Source organism: Hippichthys cyanospilos, chromosome 7, assembly GCF_059441005.1.
Source record: "Hippichthys cyanospilos isolate Australia breed blue-spotted pipefish chromosome 7, RoL_Hcya_1.0, whole genome shotgun sequence".
Lineage (NCBI taxonomy): Eukaryota > Metazoa > Chordata > Actinopteri > Syngnathiformes > Syngnathidae > Hippichthys > Hippichthys cyanospilos.
The window spans coordinates 2,381,973-2,402,500 of record NC_142375.1 but is presented as its reverse complement, the minus strand read 5'-3'; the positions used below and the strand labels follow the sequence as shown (position 1 = coordinate 2,402,500).

The following is a 20,528-nucleotide window of genomic DNA, read 5'->3' as shown; positions in this document are numbered from 1 at the left end:
ATGATGAGCAAGCTTCAGATATGCTGCTGCTCGAGTAACTGACGGGTGCAGGTATGTGTGTGTTTGTGTGTGTTTGTGTGTGTGTGTGTAAAAAAAAAAAATCTGTAGTTAGAAGTAGTTAATTTTTTCTAGCACGTTGCGTTTTTTGTCCTCAGCATCGCCTAAGGATGAGCGAAATTCATTTGATGAGCTGGAGACTGTAAGACTGTAAGAAGAGATGATTAGGACTAGCTACATGGCAACTAGTGATTGCAACCACAGCACAGAAGGTGCAGGAGGTGAGAGATGTGTGCAGCTCCCAACAGGTCAAGTCAAGTCAAAGTAAGGTAAGTACTAGGGCTGCACAATTAATCAAATTTTAATCACGATCACGAAATTGGCTGCCACGATTAATTAATATGATCCTCAGCGATACCAACATTTAAAAAGTCGGACATGTCAAATTAATCACATTCAGTCATCCTACCACTAGGGGCAAAGGCAAAGTTAAGATTTCATCAAGCTTAAGTAATAGCAAGCGAGCAAATCCTGCAAGAAGGGCGACAGCTTGGTTTATACATGACATGTTCCGCGGGTTAAGCGCAGCGCCAGGTGTCAAAATTACGTCTTTTTGGCAAACACACCCCTTTGCACAGTGTCCACGCTAGCCAGATTTTCCGCAACACATACCTTCAGGAAATTCTCTACTGTGCTGAAACGCCGGGCAGAGAACATGTCGGACAAACTATTGCTTATGGAGGTTTGCTGGTAAATACCGTAAACAACTCCTGGAGAGCACGCACACAGAGATGAGGGGTCTTGGGGAAAAAAAAAAACTTGGAAGAATTTTGATTGTTTTAATCTACTAGTGATGTTTGGATGCTGTAGACTCCATTTACTGCCACCACCATGGGAGAATATAAGATGAATGTGGCACAAAGCCGCACAAAGTATAACATGCTGCAAAACACGTGCCGGCAAGATTCCGTGCGTCTTCTTTCACATGTCAAGAGTGGAACGCGATGACAACGCTGAAGTTGGTTTTGCGGGCATAACACCCCAGATTTCAGGTTTCAATTCCACTTTAAAAGCCTTTAGATGACAATGTTTCACACATTTGAATGACAAAAGGCTCTGCTTTTTCACCCTAATATATTATTTACCAGTGTGAAATGGCATTGAATTTTTCACCTGATTCCTACAGTGCTATCTGTCAATTGAGACCCATTTTGTAAAATACGAAGGCAAAAAATTGGAATAAATTCAGTTTGAAATGAAGAAAAATTACATTTTGACTACTAAATCAGATGATTCTGGTACTTTTAGCTGTCTCCCATCAGTACCAGAGTGAAATGGCGTTGTTTCTCACCTGATTCCTAGTATATATTTTTTGGTGCAGTTTTTGCTATCTGTCAAATGAGACCCATTGTGGAAAATCCGATTGGCAAGAATTGGAATACATTGAGTTTGAAATGACCAAAAATGACATTTTGACTGTGAAGTCCATACTCACTTTGAGGGATTCTGCTACTTTTGTACTGTTTTTTTTTTTCTTGCAAAAAAACTTTAAGGCTGTTGTAGGTGTTGTTACAGGCCTGTTGTAGTAGTACAGTATGTGCTTGGTTCTAAATAGGCTTCACTTTTTTTCATTGGTTTGCACTCTGCAAGTAAGTTCTGCCCTGAATGCCACGTTTTTGCTATAATTATTATTTTATATATTTTAGTTTATTATGATTACTTTTAAATATCAAGCCTTGAAGCCATGTTAATATAGACTGCTTGTTTAAAGAAAGTGCAATAAATAGACATGTTTGACCACACATAATGAATAATTGTGATTAATAAACGTGATTTCAATATTGAAAATAGTTGTGATTATTATTTTGGACATAATTGTGCAGCCGTGGTAAGTACTACTAATTGCTGCATAAAGACTATAGTAAATGAGCTGATTAGGACTAGCTACAACTCCCAACAGGTCAAGTCAAGTCAGGGTAAGTACTATTAAGAGCTGCAGAAAGACTGTAGTAATAAGAACTGATTAACACTCGCTACATGGCAACTACAGTAGTTAGTACAATCACAATAGAGAACCTGCAAGAAGGGAGTGGTGTGTGCGGCTCCCAACAAGTCAAGTCAAGTCAAGGTAAATACCATATTACAGTAAGAGCTGTAAATAAATGTACCATTCATATTTAAATAAAAGTGTCATTAAATAATTACATGTTTCATTAATTAAAAGTGTCATGAATTAACCCTAAGAACTCAATTAATTAATTAAATCACATTTTCATACTTACATCAACTTCTTGCATAATATCTTTCACTTTGCTTCATCTATCTTTCATCTTTATTACTTTCATTCTGTCTTCAAGTGTTAAGCTTGGTTTTAGATTGACGCGTCCGCTAATTCTGCATGTTTTATTTAATGCAGCTTCTCCAGCATTAAACAAAAACATTTATAGAGTTAATACCACATTTAATGAATTAATTATAGATTTATTTAGTTAGTGCCACATTTAATTACCATAATTAATTCAAGATTCATTTAATTAATTACACTTTTAATGAATTAATGAAACATTTATGTAATTAATGACACTTTCAATGACACACTGTTGCGGCGTTTCATGCATTTAGTTTATCTGTCAAACTCGCTCGTCAAAGATTGATGGGCTGGTTCTCACACCTGATTGGCTATCCTGCTTCTCAAACCAAGGCAGGTCCAAGCAACTGATTGGTTACTCTGCTCTTTAAACCAAGACAGAGCAGGGTACCCAATCAGGTGTTAGGACCCGCTCGTCACACTTTGACAAGCGAAGTTGACAGATAAACTAAATGCCTGAGACGTGGTGTTTCATGCATTTAGTTTATCTGTCAATCTCGCTTGTCTAAAATAGGAGGCGGTGCCAAAGCCTGTTTAGCTCAAATTTCATCTAATCCAATGCTTTGACATGAAGTGGTTGGAAACATGGCGGCTATGATCACAAAGAACTTTCCTCAGCTTTCAAACGAGTTAGGTAGAGATATTTTAGACCTTGCAGAGTATGTGAAAGCCAGGCCTATACAAAACGATTTTATGCAACGTAGAGGAATGTATTGGATACATGTAATTTCTGCACTTTCCAATCATGACATTGACTAAAGAGTGACCAAAGAACGATCCACACTGATTACAACCCCTTCTCTGGCTAGGTTTGAGGAGCAGGGTAAGGTGTTAGAAATGTTGACATATAAACAAAATGCATGAATCGCTGCAACAGTGTGTCATTAATTAAATCAATCTTTCATTAATTAATTATATGTTGCATTATTCAAATAAAAGTTTTATTTAATTTATAAAACACAATTAAATAATGATACTTCCGCATAAAACAAAAAATCCCTCTGATGCATATAATACAAAATGTTGTAAAATGTCTGCAATAGCGTTGCACTCTCTACAGCAAAAAAAAGCCTGCAGGAAATGTCAAGTTTATTTTATACTTGGCGTGCTGACACACGTTTTACAGCACTTTATACTTGGGAGCGGCTTCCCCCACGGTCAGAAAGTATTGTCTCATACTCTGGGTGGCAGTAAATGGAAAGCATACAAACAACACTACTTTATAACAGAGGTGGAGAATCCAAATAGATTAAAACGATCTAAATTAATCTCTCCCTAACGTGGTGCTCACCAGGAGTTGTGCATGGTATTTAGATCAAGGTATTTATTTTCAGAAGAATCATAAATGTGTTTGTATGGGTGAACGTCCATAAACAATAGTTCGTCCGCCAGGCTGTCCGCTCGTAAGGAAATTCCGGAAGATACGCGTTGCGGAAAATCTGTTCCGAGTGGACCCGGAGGGGTGTGGTTGCCAAAATAGCAAAATATAGTTTTCAGTTTATTTTGGGGTTTTTTTTTGCACTGCATGATATTCTGCACTACATTATTAGCACCACTGTCTCTGTTTGTTGTTTATTGCTATTTATTTATTGCTCAATTAAGGAATGTAGTCTGCTGCTCGGGGAAGTGAACAGAATAAGAATTTCATTGTATGGTATAACTATACATTTGACAATAAATCTCTTAAAATCTTGAATAACGTGTCAAACTTAACCAAGCTTAACGCTTGAAGACAGGATAAAAGTAATACAATGAAAGATGGATGAAACAAAGTGACATAATGCAAGAAACTGATGTAAGTATGAAAATGAATGCTTATTGTAGATTTGGCACTTTCTTTTTTGTCCTTTTTCTTTTTTTAAATTTTGGATGGTTTTGTTTTTAACTTCAGTCAGATTGCACAACACGTTTTTTATGTTTACATCCAAGACATGGATTTGCTATAGGGAAAAGTCCCCTGTTGTGAAAAAATTCTGGCTGCAAATATGAGTTCGTTGTAGAGGAGTTCTATTGTATTGAGAGATGCAGACCAAAAGCTAGCACAGGAGGACCAGGGGATCCTGTAGCTCCAAAACTGGACATTCTAGAGAAGGACAGAAATCAGTCTTCATTTTTATACCCCAAAATGAATGAAAACAGCACTCGGAAGTACCTAACTAAACTTTGTCTTCCCTAGTGTTTTCAAACCAATTAGGTGACATCAGATCAGGTTCTGTCTTTGGCATCTTACTTCTGGTGCCGCTGCAAGAGATGAGCACAGTGAATCCTCCACGGTCTCGGGCAAGATGGAGGCGCTCTCCCGGGCCACCACGGCCACCAGGCCGCTATTCTGGGAGAAGAAGACGGGCAGGTTGGCGCAGCAGCCTCCGCCTCGCAAACCATCACCTGCGGACAACAAGCGCGTTCCAATCAGCCGCAAAAACTTCAGGCTAAGCCCATCGCCTCACCAAGGAACCCACCGGGCGAGTTGAAGGGGATCCTCTCGTCCGGAAGGCCCGCCCTGCCGCTTCCCGTGGAGCAGGCGAAGACAAGCTCCTCGTTGTAGAGGAAGGCGGTGGTGCCGGGGGAAGGTGGCAACAGGAGACACGTGGCATGCAGCTCAGGTTCGCTCTGAAAAAACATGAGGTCATAGTGGCCGTGACTGGTTTTGCCTTCCTCTGACTGGTTTTGCCTTCCTCGGACACATCCTTTTGCAAATGGCAGCAAAAGTGGCAGGTCGCCCTGACCTTCTCATGGGACTCACCTGGAATGGGGAGTTATAGTTGGTGACTTCCACTGTGAACTGGTTGGAGATGGTGGTGCCAAGGTCCTGCAGGGTGACCAGGCAGAAGTAGACCAGGCAGGGCGTGTCGGAGGGGTGCCAGGCGGCGGCCAGGACCACCAGACCGGCTCTGCAAAAATTAGATTCTGTGTGATGCGTGAAGGCAAAAAGAAAATGGAAAAAAGGAAAGGAAGAGCAAGAGGAGAAAAAGACCAAGAAGGAGAAGGAGTGGGAGGAAAAGGAGCAGAGGAAAAAGAGAAGGAAGCGGAAAAGAAGAAAAATGAGAAGGATGAGAAGACCAAGAGGATGGAGAATGAGAATAAAGAGAAATTTGAGCAGGAGAAATTACAAGAAGCAAGAGAAGGATGGCGATGAAAAAAGGGTGAAGACAAAGTAGTAGAGGCAGAAGAAGGAGCAAGAGAGTAGAAAATTAGGATGGAGAAGGAAAAAAAACACCAAAAAGAGGAAGAGGACAAGAAAGGGAGAAACTGAAAGAAGAAAAAGAAAGAAGAACGTCAGCACAATATTTAGCACGGTCTCGGCCACTTGATTGCAACATTGAAACTTTTATTTTTTGGCAGGCGAGTATTGCCACAAAAGGAGGGACACGCAGTGTTAAAAAAAAAAGAAGGAAGGAAGGTGCTGTCGGTGAAAATATTGGCTCTGTCACATCCCAGAAAAGTGAAAGTTCTCAGCAATGTTCTTCTTTCCGGATCTACCGTAAAGTGCACAGCAAGCTCGCTCCACTACCCACTCCTCGCGCGACAAAAAAATGGACAAAAAGTACAACAGCGACAGAAAGCGTAGCGGCGTTAATTTTCGCATTCATTGTGCACCTAGCATAAAACTTAATAATCTCCAAAACATTATTTCGGGTGCAGCCCACGCAGCCCCTGTCCGCAGACCGGGGGTTGGGGGACCACTGAGCTAGATGGGGAGGACAAGGAGCAAGAAGATAGAGTAAGAGTGGGAGAAGGAGGAGCAGAAAAAAGAGACCAAGAAGATGTAGCAGAGGAGAAGAAAAAAAAACAGACAAAATAGAAGGAGATGAAACGATAAGTGAAGACAAATGATACAGAAAGGGAGACAAGGGAGTAGAGGCAGAAAGAGAAGGACTGGGAAAAAAAGAGAAATGGATGATGAAGAAAAAGGAGGATAGGAAAATAAGGAAGAAATAATGAACAGTTAAACATGAGCAAGATGGAGAAGGAGTGGGAGAAGGAGCAGAAAAGAGAGGAGACCAACAAGACGAAGCAAGAGAAGAAAAATTTGACAAAATAAAAGGAGACAAAGGGATAGGCAGGAAGAGGAGCAAAATGAAGAAAAAGGAGGAGACTGTAGAAGATGAAGAAGAAAATGAGGAGAAAAGAAGGGAAAAAAAGGAACTGGTGAAGATGAACTAGATAGAGAAGACCAAGAGCAGGAAGATGGAGAAGTAGGTGAAGAACTGGGAGAAGGAGGAGCAGAAAAAGGAGAAGACGAGAAGATGTACCAGGAGCAGAAGAAAAAAAAAAGACAAAATAAAAAGAGAAGAAAGGATATGAGAAAGAGCGAAAAGAAGAAAAAGGAGGAGACAGTGGATGATGAAGAAAAAAAGAGGAGTGGGAGAAGGACAAAGAAACGGGGGGAAGGAGAAGTAGGCAGAAAGACAAGAAGCCAAAAAAAAGAAATAGGTGGAGAACGCAGAAGATGGAGAAGAAAAAAGAAGAAGGGAAAAAGGGAACCAGTGAAGATGAGCTAGATGGAGAAGACCAAGACCAAGAAGATGGAGTAGAAGGAGAAGAAAAATGAGAAGACCAAGAAGATGGAGGAGATAAAAAGGAAGAGTGGAAGCAGGAAAAGAAAAATAAGGCAAAATAGAAGGAGAACACAAAGAATACAGAGGAGGAGCAGGAGAGGGAGAAAAAAAAAGAACCCAGGCAACTCACTGGCTGAGCTTCAGATCCAGAAAGGTGACATTGACGCCCTCTAGTATCTCCTGGTAGTTGCCCTCTGAGCCCTGATGGAGGCAATGCATTAGGCAAATCACAAAGCGAGTACACCTTTCCTAAAATACGGTAGCGCGGATTCCTCACCCAAATGGCGTCGGTGATGCTCTCGCTCAGAGCTCGCCGGATGTCCCAGCTGAGCGTGTGTTGCTCACTGCTCTCGTCCACTTCCCATTTGTTGAGGCGCGAGTCGCTCAGCGCATACAGGCAGCCGCTGGCGCCTACCCATAACAGGCTGTGGACCTGCAACAATGCCCACAAATGTCACACACTGCACCATTTTTTTTTGGGGGGGGAGTATGATTTAGTGACATCTAATGGCAAACAAAAAACAAAAACAAACATACTGATCTGTGGATTAACTGGTACCCGGCGCATGGGCCGCACCAAAATACTGAACTTGTCATGAAGAGTTGGCTCGTGCTTGTGTTGTTTTGTCTCTTCCGGCCGTTTTGGGTAAATTGTGTATGATTTAGACCGTTTTTCATTACGGACAGCAGGAGGTGCTGCATATACAGTTGTCCATAGCTATACCAGACATGGCAGCCTCCATTGGTATGCCACTCCCCATGTAATATAATTTAATGATAACTAGACCTGCAATTATATTTATAACATACTGTTGGTTGTTAGGAACACTTTTATTTGCAACTTTTTAAAAATTCTAATAATTCTCCCTTTAATCAAGTGACACCTCCGTCTCATGGGGCAGTCAACTGAACAACGCAATAGTTTCCTAGTAGCGCTCAACAGCTCTATTGTTCTCATAACTTCCACTTGCTGTTTGTGCCCGCGTTGTTTTTTAATTTTCTTTTTTGTGACATGCATCTTTGTTAGTACATTTTATGTTTTATAAACGTCTGTTTGTATCGTGAATAACGTGTTATAACTGTATTTTTGTATCATTTCGCTTTTACAAAATATAACCTTCAGAGATTGAAGACAAAAGTAAAAGCTTAAATTTATTCCAGCCTCTTCACTTCTCTTGAAGATTGTTCTCCATTTGTTAATGTGTTCTGACACACACACTGAGGAAAGAATGGAACTATGCAATTCAGTTTTATGTATTATAGGAGTATGAAAGCAATTTTAGTTTGAAAAAAGTTTTACTTTGAAAATCAGACGGATTATCTTGGATTCGTTTCGGTCACTTGAGCACCAAAATCTTACACAAAAAATGAGTTAAATGAGTAATAAACAGACATCTTTGGGAAGGGGAAAGGACTGGTGACAAGTCTACAACTTCACTGATAGTGAGTCCCTTTTTTTATGTGCATTTTATATTTACCATTTGCAAGCCCCCCATCAAAAAATAAAATCTCTAGTGCTGACCCATCCGTGGCGATAAATAGGTTGAGGACCCCTGCTTTAACAGACCTGATTAAAACGATCAGCACATATCAGAAAGCTTAGCAGAAATCTGATAACAATCCTCACCATTTGAATCAGGTGTCCTGTACGAATATACGATGACATAACGGGGGTGGGGCACAGATGACTGATTAATGTGGGACCAGAAAAAAAAAAAATTAAGTTGTCGGGGTGGAAGATGTTGTCAACAGACCAGCCGTCGTCTGACCGACCGACGGGTTGATGAGTACAATTTTCAGTGTGGAAAAAAATGGCAGACTGACGACGATGTCAGAACGGGCGGGGCACTGACAACTGACCAATGTTGGACCGCGAAAAAATGACCATTTTTTCGCAAGTTGACCATCTCTGGTAATAGCTTTTGGAATAATAACAATAGTAATAGTAATAAAGAAAAAAAAGATGGACAAAGTATAATTGGAAGGCCTTGATGATTACGATGGTATGATGTGCATGCGGGAATGACCAAAGCACTGACTGTGTCGTTAGCAGGCGGCGAGAGGATGCCGAAGAGGCTGGAGACACGGCGGCCGATGCCCGAAAAGACGCCCTGGCCCTCTTGCAGTGCTCGGTACTGAAGCCTCCCGGATGTGTCGGCTCCCACACGCCACATGCGGCCCTTGGCCGTGGACACCACAAAGCTGCCGCCCTGACCGCAGTAAGCAACACTTAGGACACAGTTCTTGGAAATGTAGCCTAAAAAAAATTGCCATAATAATAATAATCCAAGAATTATTGTCATAATTATTCAATTGTAGATCTATTGAAACACTCAAAATTGAATGAGGAAAAACAGCAAAATAAAACATTTGGACACATACGGTCAATATTTCTGTATTGATTTGATTAAATTGGTGATGAATTAGCAGCATTCACCCAAACTGCAAAAAAGAAAAAAAACAAAAAAGGGGGGGGGGGTTCAACTTATAAGCGAGCTCGGCTTGTATGCTAAGAAATACGGTATGTAATTTTATTTTGTTTTAATTTTTAAAAACCTTTTAATTTGTTGCAGTAAGCCATCCCAGCACACATTTAAAAATGAAGAGCAAGTAACAAGTAGGAAGTGGTATCTTACGGCGACAGCCAGCACAAAAGAGCAGAGATCCCCGAGGTCCAGGTTGGCCTCCATGTATCTGCCCTCCTGAGACAAATTGGGCCAGAAGCGAGCGGCGCCATCAGCCGCCACGGCCAGCACCGTGACGCCCCGCGCCGGCGCCGCCTCCAGTGGGGCGGTTGAGGTCACGGCTACGTGCTGGGCCGTGTAGTCGTACTGGCTGGCGGGGAGCTGAAGCTCCCTGCACGTGCACAGCTGCAAAAAGATACATTAGCGTGGACCCTCAAAATCACTCGATTCATTGCTGTTTTCGACCACAAAGGTTGATTTGTGCAATGAAGTCAAATGCCGATGGCAAGTGTTTTGTTTTTTTCAAAAGAGGCCTAAACGCTATCAAAGTGTTCTTTTCCTTCATTGATGTATTTCAAAGCATTTCTTGCTTATTCTGCGCTCTTGCACCGAAAATGGCTCTGAAAGCGGCTTGAAGTGGACTTATGATGACAGGAGCAATTTGCAACTCTCCCACACCTTTCATTTTGGGTCCGGAGCTGAGGAGGAGTGATTTGGAGAGTTGGCCAAGTAAACAACAAAACCGTGTGTTTGGGAACACACAGCCGGACAGTTGGCGTCAGTAGTAAATAAATCACCCGCAGGTAGTACTATTGTTATGAATGCTGGGGACTGATTTGTCAGGAGGAACACTTTTTAGTGAGATCGGGGTATTTGCATTTTAATGTCAATAAAACATCTGTTTTTAGCCCTGTTATTTATGCTGTTGAAGTAGTCTTGAGCTTCAAGATGACGCGGCAGCTACATTAAAAGAGCAAACCAGCCATTTTACTGACTGGTTAGAAATAGCGGTACCATAAAATTCATATTTAATAAGAAATTGCCAATGTAATTTACATATACTGTACATTAGGGTTGCACGATAATGTCCAAAATAGTGACCAAAGTAATAATCACGATTATTTTGGTAAATATTGATATCATGATTATTAATCACGATTATTCATCATGTTTGGTTGAACATGTCCATTTATTGCACTTTTTTTTAAAGCAGTAATTAAAACAAGGTTTCAAGGCTTGATACTTAAAAATAATAATCTAAAATAAATAAAGTAAATAATAATTAGGGCAAAAACTTGGCACACAGGGCAACACTTACTTGTAGTATGTGCACTCAACAACAACAGGCCTGTAACAACATCTACAACAGCCTTAAAGCAAAAAAAAAAACAACAACAACAAAAAAAAAACAGTACAGAAGAAGCAGAATCACTCGAAGTGAGTATGGATTGATCAGTCAAAATTTAATTTTTTGTCATTTCAAACTCAATTTATTCCCATTTTTGCCAACCGGATTTTCCAAAAAGGGGCCCCTTTGACAGCTAGCACGGTTAGGGCGTGAGAATAGTAGAGAATATCAGGCAAACCTGTGAGAAACATTGACATCTAAAGAGTTTTAAAGCTTGAAAGAATTGAAAGATGAAATCTCGGGAGCGCGCTCACAAAGCCAACTTCAGCGCCGTTGTCGCGTCCCACTCATTCGGTAGGCTTTCAGTTGAGGCTGCTGCCCTTCTGCTTCAGGATGAGCTTGCTTCTATTTCTTAAACTTAATGAAGTCTTAACCTTGCTTTTGTCCTCTGGTGGTAGGACGACTTAAAGTGCATGATTTGACACGTATGGAAGCCAGCTTTGGATCAGCTTAATTAATCATGGTAGCCAATATCGTGATTGCGATGAAAATTTGATTAATTGTGGAGCCCTAATATATATATTACAATGAAAAGAATAAAATATCATGTTATAGGCCCTTTAAAGATATTTAAAAGACTCTGTGCTAATTGGGGACACTCAGTCACAATGGCTTTTTCACACAAAAATAGCATGGGGACACCCGCTACACTCTTTGTAGCTAGTAGGGATGGGTCAAGATCTCATGAGACGAGATCTCGCGAGATCGAATGCCATGAGATTTCTCATGCCGGCATGCCACAAGATCAATTTCCTTTTCACTTTTTTTGGAGGGTACAGCTTTTTTGAACCAGAAGTGCAACTAGGCTGATGGTTAGGCTTGCGTGCTACACTCTTGTACAGTAGGTGGCGGTGTGCACCTAACTGTTGTTTGTAATCCGCCATTAATTGAAAAGGAGAAGGAACTCAATGGAGTACTGTACACAGGAGAAATACACAATGGCCAAATTACTTTTAAATCATATGTGTGGCAACATTTTGGTTTTCCAATTGAGGAAAAGGATGGTAACACATTGACTGACAAGACAAAGACAGTTAGTAAACTCTGCAAAAAAAAAAAAAAAAGAAAGAAATATGCCATACACAGTACACAAACTGTATGTAAAGGCATCTGCGATTTACTACCAAACTCTGAAGCAAGCCAGCTCTTCAAAAACACTTTCAAACAAACAAGCAACAAAAAGAAATGCTTTTGCGTCGCCATTAAGTGCGAGAGCTCCAGAATTGGTATGTAAGATGTAAGATATTGGTATGTACATTGAAGCCATTTTCGATGGTGGAAGGCAGGGGATTTGAGCGCCTAATTCACACCTTGATGCGATATGAGATCCCGTCACGACATCACTTCGCACAGTAGTTCCAACTCTTTAGAAGAAAACCAAAGCGGAGGTAACTGATGCCATGAAAATTGCAAGTAAGGCCTTTGCTTGCTGCTATTTTAAAGTGCATCTTTTTATCCCTGCTACATCAGTTGGCAGTGAGCATGCCACTAGTCGCATTAATGTTTTTATGTTTAATGTTTGGCACTTTAAACAAGATTCTTTTTCCATCTTCAACTATGAAAGAGTTCAGCTGCAACTTTTCTTGAAGCAGTGTGTGAAAAAGAAATATTTTATTTTGTTCATGTTCAACTATTCTGAGAGCTCAGCTGAATAATTTGTTATTGCAGCAGCATATGGAAAAACCTTAGATATTTTATTGCACCCTGCTCAATAAAAATATATAATTTTGAAATAGAAAAGCTTATATTAGAATATTTTTTTATTTTAAAAATTTTGCAAAATGCTCATTATAACTCATTCTCGTGGGATCAATCCCATGAGATTTCTCGTCTTTTGGGATTTGTATCTCATCTAATGCCTAGTAGGTAGCTATAACTATAGCTTTTATAGTATAATATAAGAGAAACAAAAAAAGGTAGAACAAGATACATTGCCATTTCACTGGAAATTGCAATGCCAAAGTATTATGTAAAAAAAAAAACAGTTGGGCAAATGAAATACCCATACATTTTTTTGGTTAATTTATGACAAGGAAAAACCTTTTCAAGTGAGCAGCTAAATTAAGCGCAATGGGCAAAGCATGAAACGTGTGCAACTGCGAGCATATCGGGAGTATTATCAGTCACATATTATTCAGTATAGGGAGTACTTTCATTTATTCACATGTATATGTATACGTAATGTGCTCAGGATGCTGAATTTTCACTTTATGCATAATATGAATTTGGGGACATATATCGATTTGAATCATAGTAGATGAGAATTCAGATTCTGATGAAAATCTTTTTTTTTTTTTTGGCACACCCCTAATGCCCAACTTACCTTGGCCACAGCCGTCTGGCAGATCTTCCAGATGATCAGCCTGTCTCCGTAAACCATCCAGGCCCAGCCACTCTCGCTCACCTGCACCGAGATGTGGTCCTCGCCTGCAGGATGTCCCCACGAACCTCATTATTGAGCACACAATAAAAGTACAGAAAAGTATGGAAGTGTGGAGCCGCCAATGAGCAGTGAACATTTTTTTAGTGGCGGACTTATTTGAATGGAATTTGCAAATATATTCCAGCATACTTGCAGGCCGAAAGCTAAAACCAGAGCATTTTTCCCCATAATGCCATGGGGTATTAACTTGTGCATGCACAAACCCCCAAGTTATTATGGGAAAAATAATTAAACCATTACCATGGCTAATAAAATGATTACTTAATTAATCAATAGTAGTTAATCAATTCCAAACATTTATTTATCCATCTTTACTTTGACCAAACATTTAATCTGGCATCAACATGCCCTTAAACTCACATTGCCAGTATCAGATCGTTGGTCACACATAACACTCAAAGCCATTCTGTGTCATTCAGCTCTGGAAAATTGTCAGTATTTTCAAGTAGCTCCAAAAATGAAATAATCTCCTGTTTGAGCTTCCAGACATACTTTTCCAAAACTTATTGAGCGGACATTAGAATGGTACAGTAACTTTGTGTGATCAGCATTTTTTCTTTGAGAAAAAGAATAAATAGGTGATGGCGAGGTCCCCTCGCTGGATTAAAGTTACCAGGTTTTCCAATGTGGTCAACCTGCAACACAGTTTTGCACAGTGCTTCCTCATGAATTATGCAGTGTAGGAACATTACCTCTTGATTATTCCTACATTTTTCCTGTCAGATTTGGTGATCCATCTGTTGTAACATTGACGAGCGTACTCCAAGGTAACTGTGTGACCATTGATTTGCTGTTAAAAAAATCATTTCCTCGTGTTTTTCCTTTCAGGGATTCCATATCCAAACATTTCTCCATTATCGCGAAATGAGCAGTGTCCTTTATATCAGTTATTGATTTGTGTACAGACAAAACAGCCACGGGTGCGCCAGGGCAAGCACAATCTCTGGGTACAGATGCCACTCCTCTGGCACTGGTACCCTGTGAGACAACGAGTCCGCTACTTGATTTAGGGCACCCAGAAGGTAGGATGCCCGCAGACTTGCTAGGTGGGCGGAAAACTGTTGAGGTGTTGTCCGACCGCACAAGGATGTGCATATCCCGAAAGAATGGCAGGGAGAGGATGAGCGCCAGATGCACAGCCTGAAGTTCCAGGGCATTGATGTGGTCTGCGGCGTCCGCCGGAGCTCGACGGGCGCCGAGGAGCCTGCCAACTGAACAGGAGGAGCAATGGACTCCAAAGACCCAGGCACAACATCCACGGCCACACTCACCTGAGGCCGTGTCAACGTGCGACGAGTCACAGCAACGCAAACAACGGCCACCCCATGAGTCTGCCACCACAATGCAACAGCCACAACTGGAGCACAGAACAGAGCCCTCCATACTACCGAGAGCGGTGCAACAAAAGCTGTCAAGGCAAGAGCCGGTGTGGGACGCCACTGCTGCGAGCCGGAGACAGGCAAGGGACGAGGAGCCTAGATGCCGCTGGTCGGCGAGAGGAACACGCAACAAAACCACGACGAGCGCTTAACGCAGCATGTACAGCAGTATATGGGACAATAGCACCAGCCGCGATGGTGTGCGAAGCACAAGCTATGCGACGCAGGAAGGAGTGGTACAAGGACGGATCCAAGACGCAGCTGGGACACCACAAGCTGGTGGGTGACACAAACAGCCGCGGAATCTCCACAGCCAGGTCAAAAACAAAGAACAACTTTATGGCGAGCACACACACGTCAGGCTGTCAACACCATCAAAGGCACGCAACAACCAGTATTAATGCTGAAGAAGTAAACAAAAAACAGCAAAAATCACAAAAGAAATAAACACCAGAAAGCTATAGCACACAAATAAAACAACGCAACTCACCCCATGAAGCAAAGCCACTGTACACAAACGTGCAACAGCAAAATCAGACAAGGATAAACCAACACAAGAGTCACAGCCACCAGAGGGCGGAGAGTAAACCGCAACCCCAATTGATACAGACAATGGGTTACAAGCAACGATAATAAATAAGTAAATAAAGAAATAAACCGCAAAAAGCGCAGTACTCATATGGCATGCAAACCAACGCGCAAGAAGGGTCTGAGAGAGAGACTATTGGATGACACTGTCTTATATATGGCCCTAGTGTCATATACATGACCTTTTTGATGGTATGCATTCTCGTCTTGTGCTTGTGCGAAGGCTTATTCCGTGCTTTTAGCACAGCCAGGTCTGGAGGGACAAAATAGAACTGCATTCGCTCACTTTCTTGCTGTCTCTCGATGTTCCTCGACGCTCTGCAAAATCATGTCATTGCGCCTACTGTGACAACTGGTGTTGGTAGTCTGTCATAACAAGTCAAAATGAAATGAATGGAATCATTCAAACCAAACCTTAATTTTGCGCCATCATAAGGGGGCCGCATTAAAAAAACCAACGGGCCGGATCCGACCCGCGTGCCGTAGTTTGCCCATGCCTGGTCTCGACGTTGAATCTGACGTCAAGGTGCCCTCAAGCTAGCTTTGCCAAACATATGACTCACATGTAGTCTAGAATTAGTCACATTTTATTGGCGTGCTGGTCCCCATACTGTATTTTTTTTTTAACTCAATGAACCCCCAAAGACATATTTACACATCTTTTCTGGATCCAGACATTTAATCTTTTAAAAATTTAATAGAAACAGAAAATTGCCATTAACTCCATGCAATTTTAAGGAAAATGACACAAACAGACACACACACACGCACACTTTACCATTGAGCATGGTCAGTGCTTCCATCACTTTGACAGGAAGTAAAGAGCCAAATGTTTGCACATCATAGTTGAGGTCGTCAAAGGCAGCGTGGCTCTGCTCACGAGTGGGCGTCGGTCTGTTCTCAAAACACACACACAAACACATTCACAGATGAACAAAGGATAAATACTGAATTCTGAACAACATGCAGAGAAATCCACTGTACTACTTATCAAGACAAGGCTTTTATGCCATATAGAAGCCGAAATGTAAAAACAATCACTAATTCGATCCCAAAGATGTAATTTTATGTCCAGACATTGAATCCCAGATAGCCATTAAGATTTTTTTTTCATATACAGTGGACCCCTGAATAATGTCATCCCTGACTTGCGTTTTTTTTCACGTTACAATGTGGAATACTGAGTTTTTCGTCCCCTGTTTAAGGAATTTATCCCGCTTTATGATAAACATCAACAACTGTCATGACCTGTGGGGTTGGTTTTGTTTGCTGTTTTGCCTCCCTCTTGAAGCGTTTTTAGGTAATTGCTCTTATTTTTTGTTGACGTCAAACTGCCTCCGCTGCAACGTGTTACTACAATGCTACAATGGGGTCACGAAGATGCTGGTCTGCTATTGGTCAGTGCATGGGGTCACAAAGACTTGATCTCGTGTGAGAGTACTTTCAATATTGTATTTAGTACGCATTTTAGTGCTTAATTCAAACTTGAATTAATTATCCATGAGTCCCAAGAGTGTAAGTGATGTTGAAGAGAGAAGTAAGAAGATGATTTATATGTAAACAAAGCTGGAGATAATCAAGAAGTACAAAGAAAGCTAAGTTAACCTACCTTCCATAATAAGCGTCATTCAAAGGTAAATAAAGCCTTTATATATTTTTTTATTTATGATGTTATTTAATTGTATGCATGTATATTATATCTAAGATATATTATACCAATTTTTAATATGTATATCCAGTTTTTATGTTTTTACCTGGGGTTTTACGTACATTTGCTAATTCGCATAGGTTTGGATTGCCCGCCATACAGCGAACTTGCATTAAAATCCCAACCGCGGAACAAATTAATCTCGTAAACCGGGGGCCCACTGTATTAGTGTAAAAGGAGGTCTCAAATTAGTTTACTGTATAAATACATAAGGTACCTGAAAGAATGTCTAAGACCCTTGAAAACTACGCAAAAATGTGTCTATGGAATTGAATGAGTTAACGAGAACATCAACTCCAAAATTTCCTTTACAAGAATAAGTTCTATGTGCTTATCTTCGTGAAAACACTGCACTCTGATTCATATTGCCTGGAATATGAGTCAAGTAGAGAAAGTGGCTTGTTTTTATCCATCTCAGTGGCCGGCCATTTTGTCATAGTGACGTCATTTTTTGTCTGCCTCTGAGATGGACAAAAAATAGGTGGATTTTTGCTTTTAATTTAAATCAGAATGCCATGTAACACATTTAGGGGTTGACCACATACATTTTGAAGTGAATCAATTTTTAATAAATAACAGACAACTGCATAACACTGCAATCAAATTGTAAAATAAGTGAATAGAATTGCGATATATACAGCATGATAATCTAACAGTCGTATGCTCTGAAATAACGTTGTCTTTTGTTTTTTTTATCATATTAATATTGACAAACTTTACAGATCAATGTTATAAAATATTACGTTTGTTATTTACACACACATGGTTTTATTTCAAAATGTTTTCAGTGATGTAATAATTACTGATTTAATTTCAGCAAATATTTAGTTTTCGTAATTTTTGCCAATATCGTCATTTACGCATTCTGCAAGGCTTGCAGAATGCGTAAATGACGAAATTGGCTTGGTTGACTTATAACTGCGGTGAACAGAAACTGTACTTGTGAGTCAGAAGTTTCTACTGGTTTGTTGATTCAAATGGCAGGACAACGCGTGTAGTTGAATAATGTTAACATAAAAACATCTTAAAAATATGTACAGCATTTGTTTTTGTTTTTTACAAAGATGTTAGGATACAGCGAACAGCGGTTACCTCGCCGACAAAGGTGTCCTCCGCGGGGTAAGTAGCAAACCGCTGGACGTTCGCCTGGCCGGTGTTCTACTCTGCTTCCGGCGGGCCGAAATCTGACCGAAATTCGGAGAAAACATCGGTGCCACTTGAGAAGTAGCCAAAGATTCGCAAAACGTGCTCCTTTCTTTCCCCGCAGTCAACTTTTTTTCTACCGAGCGCGGGGAAGTCGCTTGGAAATTACGTCACTACACCGCGCGTCCAGTTCCGATGACGTAAAAACTATAATCCTAAAATTGCCACGGAGCAGGCTTTATTGAAGAGCAGCCTGTTGACAGGACCGCAATGTGAACCCATCAATACATTTTCTAGAGCCGCTTATCCTCACTGTTTGACTTAAGTAAAGTTGGAAAGACATTGGCAGATTCGGACTTTCGCGATCAAGACCTCTCAGCCAAAACGTTGTCTAAACACCAAAGATGCACGTGTGCCTCCATCATAACACGGGTCTACTAGCTACAATGGAAAAAATATGGATAAATATAAAAAACAAGAGACGAGACGGCTAATGTTGATCGTCTCGCCAGGCGGCAATGTAGGGAATGCGCAGGGACTGTCAACAAAGTGCAAAGCGCTGAAAAGGACAAAAATGTATTTACTCCACTGTTGTGAAGTATAGAAACTCCAAAATAACTACACACATCAGTCACAGCCCAATCATGAAAAATCTCCTGGTTTAATAATGATTCACATTGCATATTTTTTATATATATTTTTAATGATTATTTATCAATAATAAATGAATAGCTCAGCTGCCGGATGAGTAAGAGACTCAAAATGACAACACCCATAAATCAAGCTCCATATCATGCTCCAACCTCTGTTTTTTCTAATAAATAGTTTTCCTAATTTTAATGATTTATTTAATGCTTGTTGAACAATATTTACCTAAACATTGATCAATAGTTTAAATGCCGATTGGCTTCAATACCCCAAAAATCACTACAAGCATCGTTCACCCCCCCCCCCCCCCAATCATGCTACAACTTCTGGTTTTCTAAATAAAAAAAAAAATCACTTTGCCTAATATTAATGATTATTATATGATCATTGATCCATAATTACAAGTACTGTATATTGATCAATAACTCTGAGGTTGATTGAATTAGAGACCTCAATATAACCACATACATCAGCCCCCCCGCCCCCCCTTCACGCTACAACCTCTGGTTCTCTAATGAATCCCTTTGCCTAAATTTGGGGGATTTTTTAAATGCATATTGATCATAAATTACCAATATATTGATCAATAGCTCTGCGGTTGGTTGAGTTAGACATCCCAAGGTCACCACACATATCTGTCACATCTCTCCCTTCATGCTACAACCTCTGATTTCTAATAAATGCCTTTGCCTAATTTTAAGGATTTTTTATGCATATTGATCATAATTTACCAATAAATTCATCAATAGCTCTGAGTTTGGTTGGTTTAGAGACTCCAAAATCACCACACACATCAGGAACATCCTCTCCTTTATGCTACAACCTCTGGTTTTCTAATGAATCCCTTTGCCTAATTTTAAGGATTTTTTTATGCTTATTGATCAATAATTACCAATATATTGATCAATAGCTATGCTGTTTATTGGGTAAAAGACCCCAAAATCACCACACATATCCGTCAAATCCCTCACTTCATGCTACAATCTATGACTTTCTAATAAATCCTTTTTCCTAATTTTGGGGTATTTTTTTATGCTTATTGATCAATAATTACCAATATATTGATCAAAAGCTCTGCTGTTGGTTAGTTTAGAGACCTCAAAATCGCCACACATATCTGTCACATTCCTCCCTTCATGCTACAACTTCTGCTTTTCCAAAAAATCCGTTTGCCAAGTTTTAAGGATTTTTTTTATGCATATTGTTCATAATTTACCAATAAATTGATCCATAGATCTGAGTTTGGCTGGTTTAGAGACTCCAAAATCACCACACACATCAGTCACATCCCCCCTTTTATGCTACAACCTCTGGTTTTCTAATGAATGAACCCAATTTTAAGGATTTTTTTTTATTATTGATCAATGTTTACCAATATATTGATCAATAGCTCTGCGGTTGAGTTAGAGATCCCAAAATCACCACACATATCTGTCATATCCCCCCCTTCATGCTACAACCTGGTGTTTTCTAATAAATCCCTTTGCCTAATTTTAAGGATATTTTTATGATTATTGATCAATAATTACCAATATATTGATCAATAGCTCTGCGGTTGGTTGAGTTATATATCCCAAAAACACCACACACATCAGTGACATCCCTCCCTTTATGCTACAAACCTCTGGTTTTCTAATAAATCCCTTTACCTAATTTTGGGGTATTTTTTATGCTTACTGATCAATATTTCAATCAATCACATTTTATTTGTATAGCCCTAAATCATCAAAGTCTCAAAGGGCTTCACAGATGAAAAGAGGTCATGTCGAGACCTCTTTCGAAAAAAAAAGTCGTACAGAGACATCTTTTCAGTGTAAGGTAC

At 40.2% G+C, this 20,528-nt stretch overlaps 1 protein-coding gene across 1 annotated transcript in view; it reads right to left on the bottom strand.

The window, feature by feature from the left end:
- The window catches only part of nup133 (nucleoporin 133), a 38,438-nt gene extending 20,158 nt beyond the window's left edge, over positions 1 to 18,280 (bottom strand). The window contains exons 1-10 of the mRNA XM_088420557.1: positions 18,008 to 18,280; positions 15,986 to 16,101; positions 13,121 to 13,224; positions 9,561 to 9,794; positions 8,964 to 9,134; positions 7,202 to 7,357; positions 7,055 to 7,125; positions 5,109 to 5,256; positions 4,825 to 4,975; positions 4,596 to 4,750 (exon numbers count right to left, since the gene is read on the bottom strand). Of these exons, the coding sequence (XP_088276683.1) occupies positions 4,596 to 4,750; positions 4,825 to 4,975; positions 5,109 to 5,256; positions 7,055 to 7,125; positions 7,202 to 7,357; positions 8,964 to 9,134; positions 9,561 to 9,794; positions 13,121 to 13,224; positions 15,986 to 16,101; positions 18,008 to 18,123 (1,422 nt within the window). The 5' untranslated portion in view covers positions 18,124 to 18,280. The remainder of the gene's footprint in view (positions 1 to 4,595; positions 4,751 to 4,824; positions 4,976 to 5,108; positions 5,257 to 7,054; positions 7,126 to 7,201; positions 7,358 to 8,963; positions 9,135 to 9,560; positions 9,795 to 13,120; positions 13,225 to 15,985; positions 16,102 to 18,007) is intronic.
- Between the last annotated feature and the right edge of the window lie 2,248 nt (positions 18,281 to 20,528).